We start from the raw sequence: 13,837 nt of genomic DNA on the forward strand, positions 1-13,837 counted from the left end.
AACAAAACAATCGGATTCAAAGAAACTTGAAAAATTATTTCCCATTCATCGATCCTGAAATATCTAGAATGAGATGCTTTCTCACCTCAAGAATTAGATACAGTAAAACTTCGATTTTGCGCACTTCGATTTTACATCAAGTCTCATTTTTACGCAGCGACACTCAAGTTCGGCCGGAAAGCATAGGGAATTGCAATAGTGAAACCTCGATTTCACATCTTTTCTTGATTTTACGCAGTTTTTCGATTTTGCGCAGCATAACCCCAGCCTCAAAGAGCCCGCTAATCTTGATTTTACGCAGTTGTCTTTCGGCTTGTTTTGAAAATCTGACTGGAGCAATATGAAGTGAGGTTATTATTTCGTCTCAATGAGTTGCAAAAATAAATACAGGAACGGTTGAAATGACGTCGTGCTGTTGACCGTGACACTAAAAACATCGCGAATCTAATTATTGCTTCCCCCTGCGCCCTCTCAGTAATATTTCAGGCTCCTTTACGAACGCGAATATCGCTCTTAGTTAAAATTCGCCGTAGAAGGATATCGAAACCTAAAACACACGGCAATCGCCGTATATGCGTAACTTATTTTGATTAAGACAGATGATCGCCGGAGATATTAACATTGTCACCTTTCGTTTATTATTCGACTTTTGATCGACGCTGTTTGTAACATATTTATTGTAATTACAGTAGATGGTCGTTAATCCAGAATTATGAACTACGGAATATCTATCCCTAAGTCGATGGTGATTCAACACGATGGTAAAAGCAGCATATGTTGTCTCATTCCGCGGGCTAACCCCACATCAGTGGGACAAATGGAGACGAGGGAAAGTTGCTTGCGCAGCGCGCTTATCAGGACTGACTCAACTCGTATCTCATTGGCAGCGGATTTAAATTAGACATGGTTGGACTTAAATAGCTATTAGCTTAACTCCGCTAGGTGGAAAGCGTTTATTTTTAACGGAACGGGAGTTAATGCCCTCGGAGAATTACTCGCGTCGTCAATCGTCATGTAATCATTGAAGTCAAATTCAAGATGTGAATGATAAGGCAGTCCCTTTAAACTCAGGAATGGCGTAGCACCATTAAATAGAAATGCAAAAAGTGACCGGTGTTGTTATCAGATATGGGGAAGCAAAATATTACGCGAAGATGAGCCACACGGCTCGTGAGTCGAAGGTCCCGGCGCTGAATTCGCGGAAAAATGCCGAAAGAGAAGCCATACCCGGTAGATTCAATCTACTAATGCTAAAATTTCATGGGAAAATGCTATTTTAATGCGTAAAAATTATAAAGAGAGAAAATTGTTCCGGACTATTAATCATTTTTTTTATTCATCACTGGCGGCATGGCTGTAGTTGCGCGGTTATTTAAATAGCTCGCTTAAAAAAAGTGATCTAAACACCGGAAAAATCTGAATTTCCGAATATCCCGGGTCCTGTGTGCTCCATATTATCTATAGTAAGCAATTTGGAAGGAGGTAACCAACAGCTAGGGTTATTAGTGCCATGAAGTAAGGGCTGGGGGGATAGGAACCCTATGTTGGCATTAGCCAGGTTGTAATGATAGGCTCAAAAGGGACCAGGACTTAACGTCCCATCTGATGGACAGAGTGGTGCAATGGAAGTGCCCTTCACATTACACTCAAGTAGTGGTAGGGCCATCTCTGATAAGTTTCTGTTACTGCCAGGACTTGAACCCAGGCCCACAGGGTGTCAAGCCTTGGTGATGCATTAGCGAAATTTTGCTCCTTGTTAATGGGGTTAATTTGGATGACTATCCTCAGATATCTCATTTCTTCTATCTCCGATTTTTGTTTGCCTGCAGGTGGGTAAACGGATATCCTGAAAACTTCTTTAAATGAGAATATTTTCGAAAATTAGCTTCTTTGCGAGCATTTAGTATCACCATTCCGAAATTTCTCCAGGGTAACAGAAGTAATCTTAGTGCCAGAAATGCTGGCAATTCAACCATGTTGTTCAGCCATGGGAAACATTTTTCAGGAATGCAACGTTGTTTCTTTTAAGGTAACACGTCATCTGTGGTGTTGCTTGTGAGTAAATAAGATTATTAGACTTCATTTTCTTGCCTCCAAATGAGTAATTGAATCCGGGAAACTTATATCTGATGCGATTGAAAAGGATTTCATGCTCTTTTACCGTAAGACCTCACGTATGAGACTTTTTCTGGTTCCGGTTCTGGCTTAAATCAGAACTACATGTACAAAAGTGTACGACTAACCCTTCTAAAAATAATGAGCAAGTGTTATCCTGAAAACTATACTCCTCCTCAATACGAACTCTTGATTTTACACACTTTGATTTTACACAGTGCCCATATTTCGGTCCCTCCAACTGCGTAAAATCAAAGTTTTACTGTATTGGATTTGGCCAATGTCGAAATGATTTTTTTTGCAGTGGAGAGCCACATATCCGACGTTCGCTAATAAGGAGAACCCCCTCTCCTCCTATCCTTTCTGTTCCTTCCTTCCCTTCCCCCAACTGCTAGTGCTTTGTGCTTTCAAATAACCATACGTGTCTATGGATATCTTTAAACGAATCAAATCGCGCAGTTGTCCACACGGCACCGTTGACGGCCGCCGTGGTCACCACGGCGCCGGCCTGGCCCTGCAGTGCGCCGTCAGAATACAGGCAGTGCTACGTTGAGACCGTTTTCTAATGAATCGAATTTTAGCCGGCCGCCGTTCACGTCACGACACCGTGAAATTCAGCCCGCTTTCAGACGAGACGACTCTCTGACACGCTGTAGGCTGTGCCGTGAACGGCGGCCTGGTCCCAGCCAGTGGCCGTGTTTCAGTCAACGAAATTGTTACATTAGACCCACACTCAAGGTTTTCCTGCAACGAGTTATCCAATAACGCTGTCTAATGCGTCGCGGTGAGTCACCGGAATTACTACTCGGCATTGACGCGTACCGGTGCATGAGCTTGTACTTCCGCTCTTCCCCGCCCGCGTTAAATTTCTTTCCGCACATTTTTAATTCATAATATCTAATTCTTCGGGTGAGAAAGCACCTCATTCTAAATATTTCAGGATTGATACATGGGAATCGAAGAGAGAGGCTGTGATAAATGAAACGACAAATTTTGGCGGAGAAATCACTACGTTGCGCAATATTACGCGGATGCATTATGTGTGAGACTAAACGAGCCAATTGACCATGGAATCTATATGAAATAGAGCAAATGAACGTCGGCAGCGTTAAACAATGAAGGTTTAGGCTTTAATAGATTATGACTCATTAGATGTGATTTTTTCGCTGATCCACCTAAAATCACAAAAAACGCAAAATTTCGTTTTTATTTACCAATTTTGCGTTATTTCATGTTATTTCGCGTTATTTCGCCATATCGCGTCTCACGAAATTCACAGACTTCTACCTATTATCAACACTTATATAGAAACAATATTTGTGTGGGGACAGAGATAATTCTATCTGGGAAACTGAAGCATGAATTCAGAAAGAATGCTATGTTTTTTTGCATCACTAAATTCTCTTACCTTATCAAAAAACTAGCCGTTCAAATTATAAGCCCCGTACTGAATCAAAATCATGTAAATTATTACTTTGTCAATCATTTTTCCAATACACAACTGACCAAGCCACACTTTTCTTCATACTAACAGCATTTATGTGATCAATCCATTATTATGGTATTTGTTTACTGAAAATTCAAACAATTATTGATAATGCTGTATCGCAGTTGTATCTTTCCTCCAATGTTTCCATTGGAGGAAAGATACAATTGGGGGATCGGATTGGTGTGGTTGCTAGAGTGTTGGCTTCCCACCCGGTGGGCCCGGGTTCAAATCCCGGCAGCGGCAGAGAATTTTCAGAGACTGACCGATCCCTGCTTGAGTGTTGAGTGGAGGACATTTCAAGTGCAACCCTCCGTCCGTCGGATGGGACGTTAAGCTGTGGTCCCCTTGGTGCCTTTCGTTAAGAGCAGGCTTATGCCGATGCCAGGTTTCTCTCCACCCTTCCTTTCCTTACACTATAGATGTGCCGCTTTGAAAAGAACCTGCGCGAAAATATCCGCGCACCCCCTCTCTGTCCTCGGCTACCCCCACTCAAGGCTCCTTCCTTCCCCTGCCGAGCCTCCCCTACCCGTGTCACTTCATTATTGTTGCCAGCTCTATTCGTTACGGTTCTCTCTCGGTTTTGCGCGCCTGACTTTTGACACTGCTTCGGACATTCTTTTTGGATTTTGATTTGGGTTTCTTTCTAGTAATATTTTGACTTACGCTTCCGTTTTGGTTACTCTATTTGGTTTTACGGCTTTGGTTCTTGTTGAGTCCTTTAACTCTCGTATTGACACTGCTTTGGACATTCTTTTTGGATTTTGAATTGGGTTTCTTTCTAGTAATATTTTGACTTACGCTTCCGTTTCGGTTACTCTATTTGGTTTTACGGCTTTGGTTCTTGTTAACTGAGTTTGAGTTCTTTAACTCTGGTATTGCTTATTTGCAATGGCCAGCTCGTCGAAATCTTCACCTGCCCGAGGTAGGCCCCTCAAAAGTCAGGCTCGAGAAATCGTGTATAGAGTTAGCCGTTTTTTGAACGAGTTGAAATCGGAGGAAGCACTAACGTTGAACGTGGTGTCAGCTACAAGCCAGGCTACGGGAGTTAGTGCCTCCACGGTGATGAGAATTGCAAGCGAAGGAAAATTATCTGAGGAGAAAGGAAAATTGTCATTTTCAACGCCTAAGGGGAAAAGGGGCGAACGAAAGAAGCGAATAGAGCTGGACGACTTCGCAAAATGCTGCATTCGTAGGAAAGTTCACGAGTTTTACGCAGTTCGTAAAACATTGCCAACCGTGAAGAACCTTTTGGAAGCGTTGAAAGAAGACGGAACCCTTGACTGCCAAAGGACCTACTTACGGGAGATACTTTTGGAGTTAGGGTTCCGTTGGAAAAGCTGTCAGTCCAAGAGGAAAATCCTAATTGAGAGGCCCGAGATTGCTGCATGGAGGGAGAAATACTTACGAAAGATCAGGAGCTGCAGAGAAGAGGGGAAGAACATCGTCTACTTGGACGAAACCTACTTACATGAAAATCATGTGAGTTCAAAATGCTGGCAGTCCCGTGAAGAGATCGGTGTGATTGAACCCATAGGGAAGGGACGACGGTTGATTTTTGCACATGCTGGAGGTAATTATACTTTATTAGCAAAATTAACTCTTTTAGACACATAATTGCGTCAGTGTCAATTGTTTTAATTCTATCGTCAGGGTAGTAGAAAATGTTTTCACGATTGCTTTGTTTCTTCTAGGTGAAGCAGGATTCATTAAAAATGCATTACTCATTTTCAAGTCACATCAGAAAAGTGGAGATTTCCATGATGAAATGAACTCCAAAAATTTTACCAAATGGCTAACAGATGCAGTCATTCCCAATATTCCACTGAACAGTGTCATCGTAATGGATAATGCATCCTACCATTGCGTACAGAAAAACAAACGCCCAACGTCGACAAGCTTGAAAGTTGATGTGCAGAACTGGTTAAAGACAAATAATATTCCATTCTCCCTGGATATGAGAAAGCCACAGCTCTTACAGTTGGCAAAGTCTAGAGATGTGCAAAAAATATTTGTCATCGACGAATTATTACGGGAGTCTGGGCACGAAGTGATTCGTTTACCCCCTTACCATCCTGACCTCAATCCCATTGAAATGGTTTGGGGTGACCTCAAAGAACAGGTAATCTCGAAGAATAACTGCCATTGCATTTATTCAATTTGTTTTTTATGTCAAATGTTATCTACATCTATTTAAATTTGTTAATTACTACACATTTTCTGTATTCCTTTAGGTGCGTCACAATTTGGAGGCGACATCACTGGACAAGAAAGCGGAATTGTTTAAAAAAATTTGTTCCGAATATTCCACGGAGAAATGGACGAAAGTGTGCGCACACGTCAAGAAAATCGAAGAGGAATATTGGAAAACTGACGCACTGATGGACGAAGAAATAGACAAAATAATTGTGGAACTCAGTGGCAGTGAGACTAGTGGAGACTCCGACATGTCATTGACATCCTCGGAAGAGAGCGAATGCACAATTTGAATTGGCTAGGTATTTTTAAATTGTACATTTCCGGAAATTATTTCTCCTAATCACTCAATTAATACACCATTTCTAAGCATATTTAATAATTGTTTAAAAATATGTAACAGTTGATTTCTAATAAACTTGATTTTCTTGAATATCCTTATCTTTGCATAAAATTTGGTGGCGTTTTACGGTAAGAAATGGTATAAAATGAATTATTTCCTCTGTATATGTGCAATATGAAGTTGTGCAAGGACGGGGGAAGATAGGAAAAGGAATGTGTAGAGGTGAGTAGGGGAGTGGGTCCTGGGAAGAAGAGTTTGGGGTTGTTTGGGAAAACCTGATATGAAATGGACTTCCCCAATAAACATTTTCTGCATTGTGTAGGTGTGCCCAAGCCCATTTTCCCCATCCTTAATGGCCTTCTTACTATCCCAAAGAGTTTCCGAGACAAAGAGCCATTGACAAAGGTGTACACCAACCTCTGGTGGAAGCGGAATCGGACAAAGAGACGTCTCAGCAGGGAACCTGAGTGACCAGGGGAACGCTCACCCTACTCTCCCATGCCCAGCTTATTACCTTGCCCACAACATACCCTTCTTGTAAATTCGGAAATTTGAACAATAGGGTATGATCAATCAGTGAGAATACCGAGCGACGAAGTGGAGCCTTGCCCTCCTGGTGAAAGCACAGTAATCCCGACCCCTTAGTATCCCCCACGTACACTCTTTCTTAGGATAAAATGTTCTCCCGGAACTTATCAACTGACGAGATCACTTTTTGCTTAAAAAATTCTCGGAATTATTCCAATACTTCGGCATTTTAACTTTCCACCGCTGCCGCTTTAACTTTGCCGAGGAAAAAATATCGGGGTAATCCATTGTTCACATCTTCGACCATTTTATTCCTAATTCGCCCAATCTAAGTTGCAGTTTTGCTTGATTAATGCTGTATCGCAGAGCAAAATGAAGCATATGACAAGGTTTATTAGATAAAAATTGTGGAAAAGACCAATTCCTCTGCGAGAAAAAGTAGTTTTGAGTTTTTTATTTCATTTTCGTATTCAAATACTAAACGACGAAGTAATGAACAGAAAGTATAACATCAGTAGGAGCGGGGGGTCGCTGTGACCCTTTGGGCATTAAAATTGTAAATTTGTATGTCTGAATACATCCATAAGGCCTATTACACAACTAAAAAGTTATTGCACAAAATAAATGCGTCGGAGTCCGAGATACCCCCGGACGCCTACTTAAGGGTTAAATTATATCCCTCCACTGCGGCTACAATGTAGTTTCGTGCCTATCTTTTGTCCGCCGGAGGAAACTTGGCAACACGGTTTGCCTCTCCTCAAGTGTGTGAGAGAGAGAGTAGAGAAGGGGAAGCAGGGCCGGGAGGTGGGGTAGGTAGCCTTAGCTCCGCCCACCGTTCGCCGAGAAGGTTCTTTACTACGCGGCTGAACTCTACCCTCATGGCACAAATAACCTCAGCTGTCGGTTGCCTCCTCCAAATACCATACCAAGACACAATTGGTTTATGTTTGTTTATCGTTATTGTACCAGTGCATTTCGTGGAAGGTAGGTGATAAATCGTATCGCATTTGTGTCTGCAGACAAAGAAAATGGTAGAAGGTGGTGGAACGACCTTGCTTGTGGAAAACTTTTTCTTTTATCGAGTGCATTTATCTGCACGTAAACAAATTTGTTAATCATGCAAAATAATGTTATTATAACAGGTGTTGTTTCACGATAATAAAGTTCTATTTTGAGTGTTCTGCTCACGACGTCATTGATATAATACATTAAGTGTATGCACTGCAATATAAACGATCAACGATTTCAATCAAAATTAGTCATGTTTCAAAAGATATTTACTTGAAAGTACTTCGCAAAATATATTACGCAGATATTATGCAGATGTCAATTCAGTTATACGAAAGTAAGCTGCAAGACAAAGCAGATAATATAAGATGCATTAGTAATAATATGTAACAATGAAATGAAAAAGCATATTCATTTGATGAACCCTATAGACAACAAATCTTATTAAGTATCAATTTATTAATTTAACATTCTCAATTCTCTCATGACTGCGAAACATTAAAAAGGATGCAGAAGTTTTGAAATGAAATAATATAAATGCGCAGCATTAGCTTTTTACAGACACCCTTGCCAACAGCACATTACCTGCATCTAGAATAGGTAACCAATTATAATTTGCAAAATTCCTCATCAAATTATAAAATTAACTTAAGCAAATGTCCAACATTAATATTCAAAATATATTATTCAAACAAACTTGTGTGATATAATAAACTTGCCGTTATTTCAATCCCCCATGGCTTGGTAACTCACTTAGTCTCAATCACAAAATCAAATAGAAATTACAGATTTAATTTCAACGAAAATTAATTTAAAAAAGAGTCCAGCGTTGCTTGCTTCAATTTCCTTTCCGTTGCACACATGACATACTTTTCAACAGCAGTAAATGAACCAAGATCGTCTGCTGAGGCGCTGCTTGCCCTATACACGTCGTTGATTACTTCAAGGGCCTTTAATACGTCGTTTTTTGGTGGGAGAGCAACAGCTCTGTCCTCCATATTCTCTGAATCAGAGCTCAATTCGACATGTACATAGTAATTGCGCACAGCAATTAGGATGGCTTCGCCAGTCATTTCCTCACGAGAGGGGGCAGAGTCACCAGCTTCTACAAAACTACTGTAATTACACAGACCAAAATGAGTTTCTATTGCTTACCAACCTTCAGGGTCCTCCAAATTATTATCAAGCTCGATTTCATCATCTTGATGAGCTGAAAAACCAGCACGTTTAAAGCACGAGGCTATTGCATCAGCTGATATTTTTTCCCAGCTACAAACAACAGCACGCATCGCATCCAAAATATTCCACTTCATCTATTTGAAGTCTTTTAGTTCCAGTTGCCCGACTAGAAAATTCATAAGCAAAGCTATATAATTTTATTGTTCCTTGGTTGAGTTGCTGCAGTATGCTAGTGGCATTAGGTGGCAGGAAGACTAGTTCCGTGTTCTTAAGGTTGATTTTTGGGTGGTACGGGCAGTTGTCCACAAATAAGACGACCTTTCTGTTTTTACCTCCAATTTATTTATTTATTTCTTTTCCACTTCCCTGTAAACAGCTCAGAATGGCCTTTACAACGGGTGCATCAACATTAACAATAGAAGATCACAAACATCCATGCCCTAGATAGGGACCACCTACCCCAGTGGGAAATGAACCTGCGACCTACGGATTGGCAGGCAAGGACTTTAACCCAACGCCACCGAGACCGGCTAAATTCTTGCATCGAATGCCCTTTGTCACTGAGCAAAAAGTCCAGAAGTCATCCATGCTTTGGAATTACGCTCATACATGCATGGAAGGTTCTTAATCCCTTTAAAACTGCGAGGCCGAGCTCACTTCCCAATAACCATTGGTTTAATTTTATCTGATCCGTCCATATTAGTACACATAAGAACTGTTAATTGCTCCTTGCTCCTCTTGCCACCTTTGCAAGAATCACCCCTTAATGCAAGGGTTTTGTCGGGGAGCAGATTATAAAACAGTGCAGTTTCGTCGGCGTTATATAGGTACATCACACACAGAATACTTCTTGAGATATTCCACTAGTATTGGAGTCCACTCTTCCATGGCTTCGGGATTTACAGCACAGGCTTCACCACTAATTTCATGAAGGGATATACCCTTTCAAGCTTTAAACTGGCACAGCCAACCTTCCGAGCAATTAAGTTTCCGATTCTTAATCTGTCACTAAAATACTCCGCCATAGCCTTAAATATAGGCCCATTCACAGGAGTTCCTGAAGATCAAATTTGGCAAAACCATCCGAACAAAGCGTCTTCCAACCCTTTATGCTCAGCATTCCTCATGCACTTCTGTTGCAATGGTTTGCCCTCCGCACCACGGTGGACCTAATCTTATCTTTGTATTATGAAATGGTGAACAGCGAAGAGGAAGATAAATTATGTCTCCTGGCCACTTCTCTTTTGGACAACATGCCACTCTCGTACTGATCTTTTATTTTTATTTTATCACTTAGATTAAGTGTTTTCCATTTTTGGGCCATGGTCATTGGGCGTTTCAAATCCTCTCTCCTTACATGACTCACCGACAGGCGGGTGTGTTATCGACTGCTTCCTAGGACTCAAGGAACAAAAGCAGATCGAGCATTCGGGCATGTTAACGCCAAATATTTTCATCAAAATGAACTACAGCAGACTCCCGCTGTGGTTTATCCGGGTTGCGGATTATGCGTGCATGATTTTCACTCTAGCTCAATTTTTTCTGCAATCTTTTCAAAAAAAATAAAATCAGACACAAAATCATCTGAATTACTGCATTAATGCGAGGCTACACCGGACTTATTATTTCCGTTAGTATCCCCTTCGTAAAACGGAAGTGATCACGCACTAGCTGCATTCTCGAGAGCACCGTGTTCCTTTTTTCCAGCCATGCAGCGCACGGCTGCACTCCATGATCACAGTTACACATCCCGCAGCAGTTGCAACCCGGGTTACTTGCGCGAGACACAACTACATGGCGTGGTGCCTGACGGTGTAGCTTCCGACGTGGAGTAGTGGTTTTGAAGTATTCGTGCATACCACTTTTCTGTACCCGAGATCACAAAGCCACGGGTGTATGGTTTTCGAAACCATGTCATACATGGATCAGCAGGAATACCAGTAAAATGATGTTATCGCCACTAAAAAGATCGCGAACTGGCGAAGAAAGATCTCAGTGAGTCCGGGAAGTACTCTAAAATAACAGTATAACTGCATAAATAATAATATATTGTTTTATTAGGTAAATTATGAGCACTGCAAGACATTTAAGTGTAAGTTTGGGTTATCCGTGTTTTCCAATTATTCGTGCTGTCTCTCCCCATCATTATTAGCCCAGATAACTGGGAGTGTACTGTACTTATTCATCAAACGACAGTTTACCACATAAATTTGAGACTGGGCACTCCATTAACTTCATTTCTAACAGATCGCTAACAATTACAGAGATTAGGGAGTCTTGATGTAACAGGGTTCCCACTCTACCTAAATAATGACATTCACGGTTTTTTCCAGGTTTTCACAGTTTTTTTTTTTTTCAAGTTTTCACGGTTTTTTTCAGGTTTTCAGGGTCTCAAAGTCAAATTCATGGTTTATAAGTCAACAATAGGATGATCACCGGCCGTATATTGACTAAAAATTAACGTACACGACATATGCCGTGAATGTAAATGCAGCAATGAAAAGTGATAACTGTTATGACGTCAACGTTTGGAATATTCAGGGCCAACTAGGGGCCCAATCCAACCGAGCTCTTGCCCGGACGCCAAATACCACGGCCTCCTTTAATATGCGAATGCCCTTAGGACCTTCTCCCGTCTCAATACCGGAAGTCCTTTTTTAATTCCTCGCCGAGAGATTGTTTTATGCGCACGTTGTTATTACCGCACAGTAACCAAATTTCCCTTACCCAATCATTCTGAGATCACGGAAAATATTTATTAAAATTGTTTATAGAATGTAATAAATCAATTTCATATAATTACAGTGGAACTTTGATCTATCGTTTTTCAGGGGGATGGGTGAAAAAAACGATGAACGCGGGAAAACGATTGATGCGGGAATGTTTGGATAGGTTGCCTGTGTCCCAGGAAACGCAGGATTTTGGTGCGTAATTATGATATTTGTTAAAGGATTCAAAGAAGATTTTAGCCAATTACAGGAATACTAGTACTTTATCGAGACAGTTAGGCCATATTGTTGATTCGAATAATATCTCTTTCATATATCCTAAAGGAACAGGCCACTAAAAATGCTTGCTCTCCACTCGGCATTTACCCTGCTATTATGGATTTCTCTCTGATATAAAAATCCATGAAACGCCATTTCCAGTACGCGTATTCACGAGAGCAATGTGCATGTTATGCCTAAAACATCATCTGTCATCATTCCAATCCATTAAAAGGGATCAACCACTGAAGCCAATAACTATCGACCTATTGCACTACTCTCAGCTTTCTCAAAAATTTTTGAGAAACTCTTCTACAATCGCATAATGAATTATTTATCCCATTTTAACTTGCTGAATTCTTCCCAACATGGCTTCATCAAGGGAAGATCTACAATATCTGCAGCTTTCCAACTCATTAATGATATCACTTGGGGTCTTTCCAATCAGAAAGAAATACTTGGGATTTTCTTCGACCTATCGAAAGCTTTTGATACCCTAAATCATAATATCCTGTTTTCTAAACTCAATCACATTGGAATAAATGGCAATGCTCTAGCCTGGATACAATCTTACTTATCTAATAGAATGCAAATGGTTCAATTAAATACAACTTTTGCTGCTGGTGCTAACACACTTCGATCCAACCCTCTCAAATCGAACTGTGGGGTCCCTCAAGGATCAATCCTGGGCCCTCTTTTATTTGTCATCTTCATCAATGATCTCAAATATCACCTACCTATGTGTAAGGTGACCCTATATGCTGATGACACTTCTACACTGAACCTTAGCGATACGCTGTTAGGAGTAACGAATGCTGCTCAAATAACTGTTTCAACTATAGGTCAATGGTGCCATAATAACAGCTTACAATTAAATGACCTCAAAACATCTTTTCTCCACTTCCATAACAAAATTTCTCCCCCGACTTCAAGCCCTTTACTCCGAACTATCAGTAATAATTCAATCAAGCAGTCTAACTGTACTAAATTCTTGGGTTTAACTCTAAATGAAAATCTTGACTGGCAATTCCACGTTGATAATCTGAACAAAAAAATTTCATCTGGTATCTTCATGATTCGTAAACTTGCCCCCACCACCTCTGTGGAGATCTTAAAGCTAGTTTACTTTGCTAAAATCCACTCCTACCTGTCTTATGGTGTGATATTTTGGGGCAACACCAGTGCTGCCACAAGGGCCTTCTCCATGCAAAAGAGATCTTTGAAGGCAATGGCTGCTGTCTCCATCAGATCTCCAGGAAAGCCACTGTTTCTTAAATTCAAGATAATGACACTACCATGTCTGTTTATTTTTTATTGTGCACTATTTGTCAAAATGTATCCTGATTTATTCTGTCCGAGCTCTACCATTCATGATTATTTCACTCGGCGCAGAAATGATGTTCACCTGAGAAGGCAACCCTGTGCCTTATCTAGAAAGGGAACTCATCACTCAGCTTCCCTTATTTTTAATAAATTACCACCGCATGTAAAAACTCAGTCCAACATTGCAACCTTCGAGCGCGAATTGAGAAGGCTGCTTCTATCCAAAGCCTATTACAATCTAGACGAATATATGTGTGATAATGTATAATTGATCTGTGTCGTTTTTTGTATGTTTGGTATCTCTTTTTACCTGTAATATTCTCTTGACCATGTTCTATGTTCTATCCCTTGGACCAACAGAACAATAAAAATTATTATTATTATTATTATTATAACAACCGCTTTCGCCGGTGCAGTGTTTGGTTATGAGATGGATCATATAGGCCAAAAATAGTCAATTATTTGTAATGTTCCTGTCTAATAAATATATTTTTCATGTAATTTAGGCCATGTGTAAAGCGTGAACAATGCTGTGTTAATCGTCAGCGGCACACCCACCTGAGCCTCGGCTTCATCCCACTTCTTGTTTTCACTGATAGCTCGCTCTACCCCCACCCCTATCGTCATGTGCTAGCGGACAGCCCGAGGCATTCTCCAATATTCACGCGCTTC

The 13,837-nt window shown here is 40.7% G+C and overlaps 2 protein-coding genes across 3 annotated transcripts in view; one reads left to right on the forward strand and one right to left on the reverse strand.

Annotated features, from left to right (window-relative positions):
• The window catches only part of LOC124163613 (phosphatidylinositol 4-kinase beta), a 176,795-nt gene that overhangs the window by 114,287 nt on the left and 48,671 nt on the right, over positions 1-13,837 (reverse strand). The window lies entirely within an intron of this gene.
• LOC124163614 lies at positions 4,073-6,230 on the forward strand. The gene is made up of 3 exons (XM_046540633.1): positions 4,073-5,174; positions 5,296-5,723; positions 5,836-6,230. Exons 1-3 carry the CDS (start codon positions 4,493-4,495, stop codon positions 6,088-6,090), a joined length of 1,365 nt encoding a protein of 454 aa, XP_046396589.1. The 5' UTR covers positions 4,073-4,492; the 3' UTR covers positions 6,091-6,230.

The sequence above is a fragment of the Ischnura elegans genome, chromosome 8 (assembly GCF_921293095.1).
Source record: "Ischnura elegans chromosome 8, ioIscEleg1.1, whole genome shotgun sequence".
In the NCBI taxonomy this organism is placed as follows: Eukaryota; Metazoa; Arthropoda; class Insecta; order Odonata; family Coenagrionidae; genus Ischnura; species Ischnura elegans.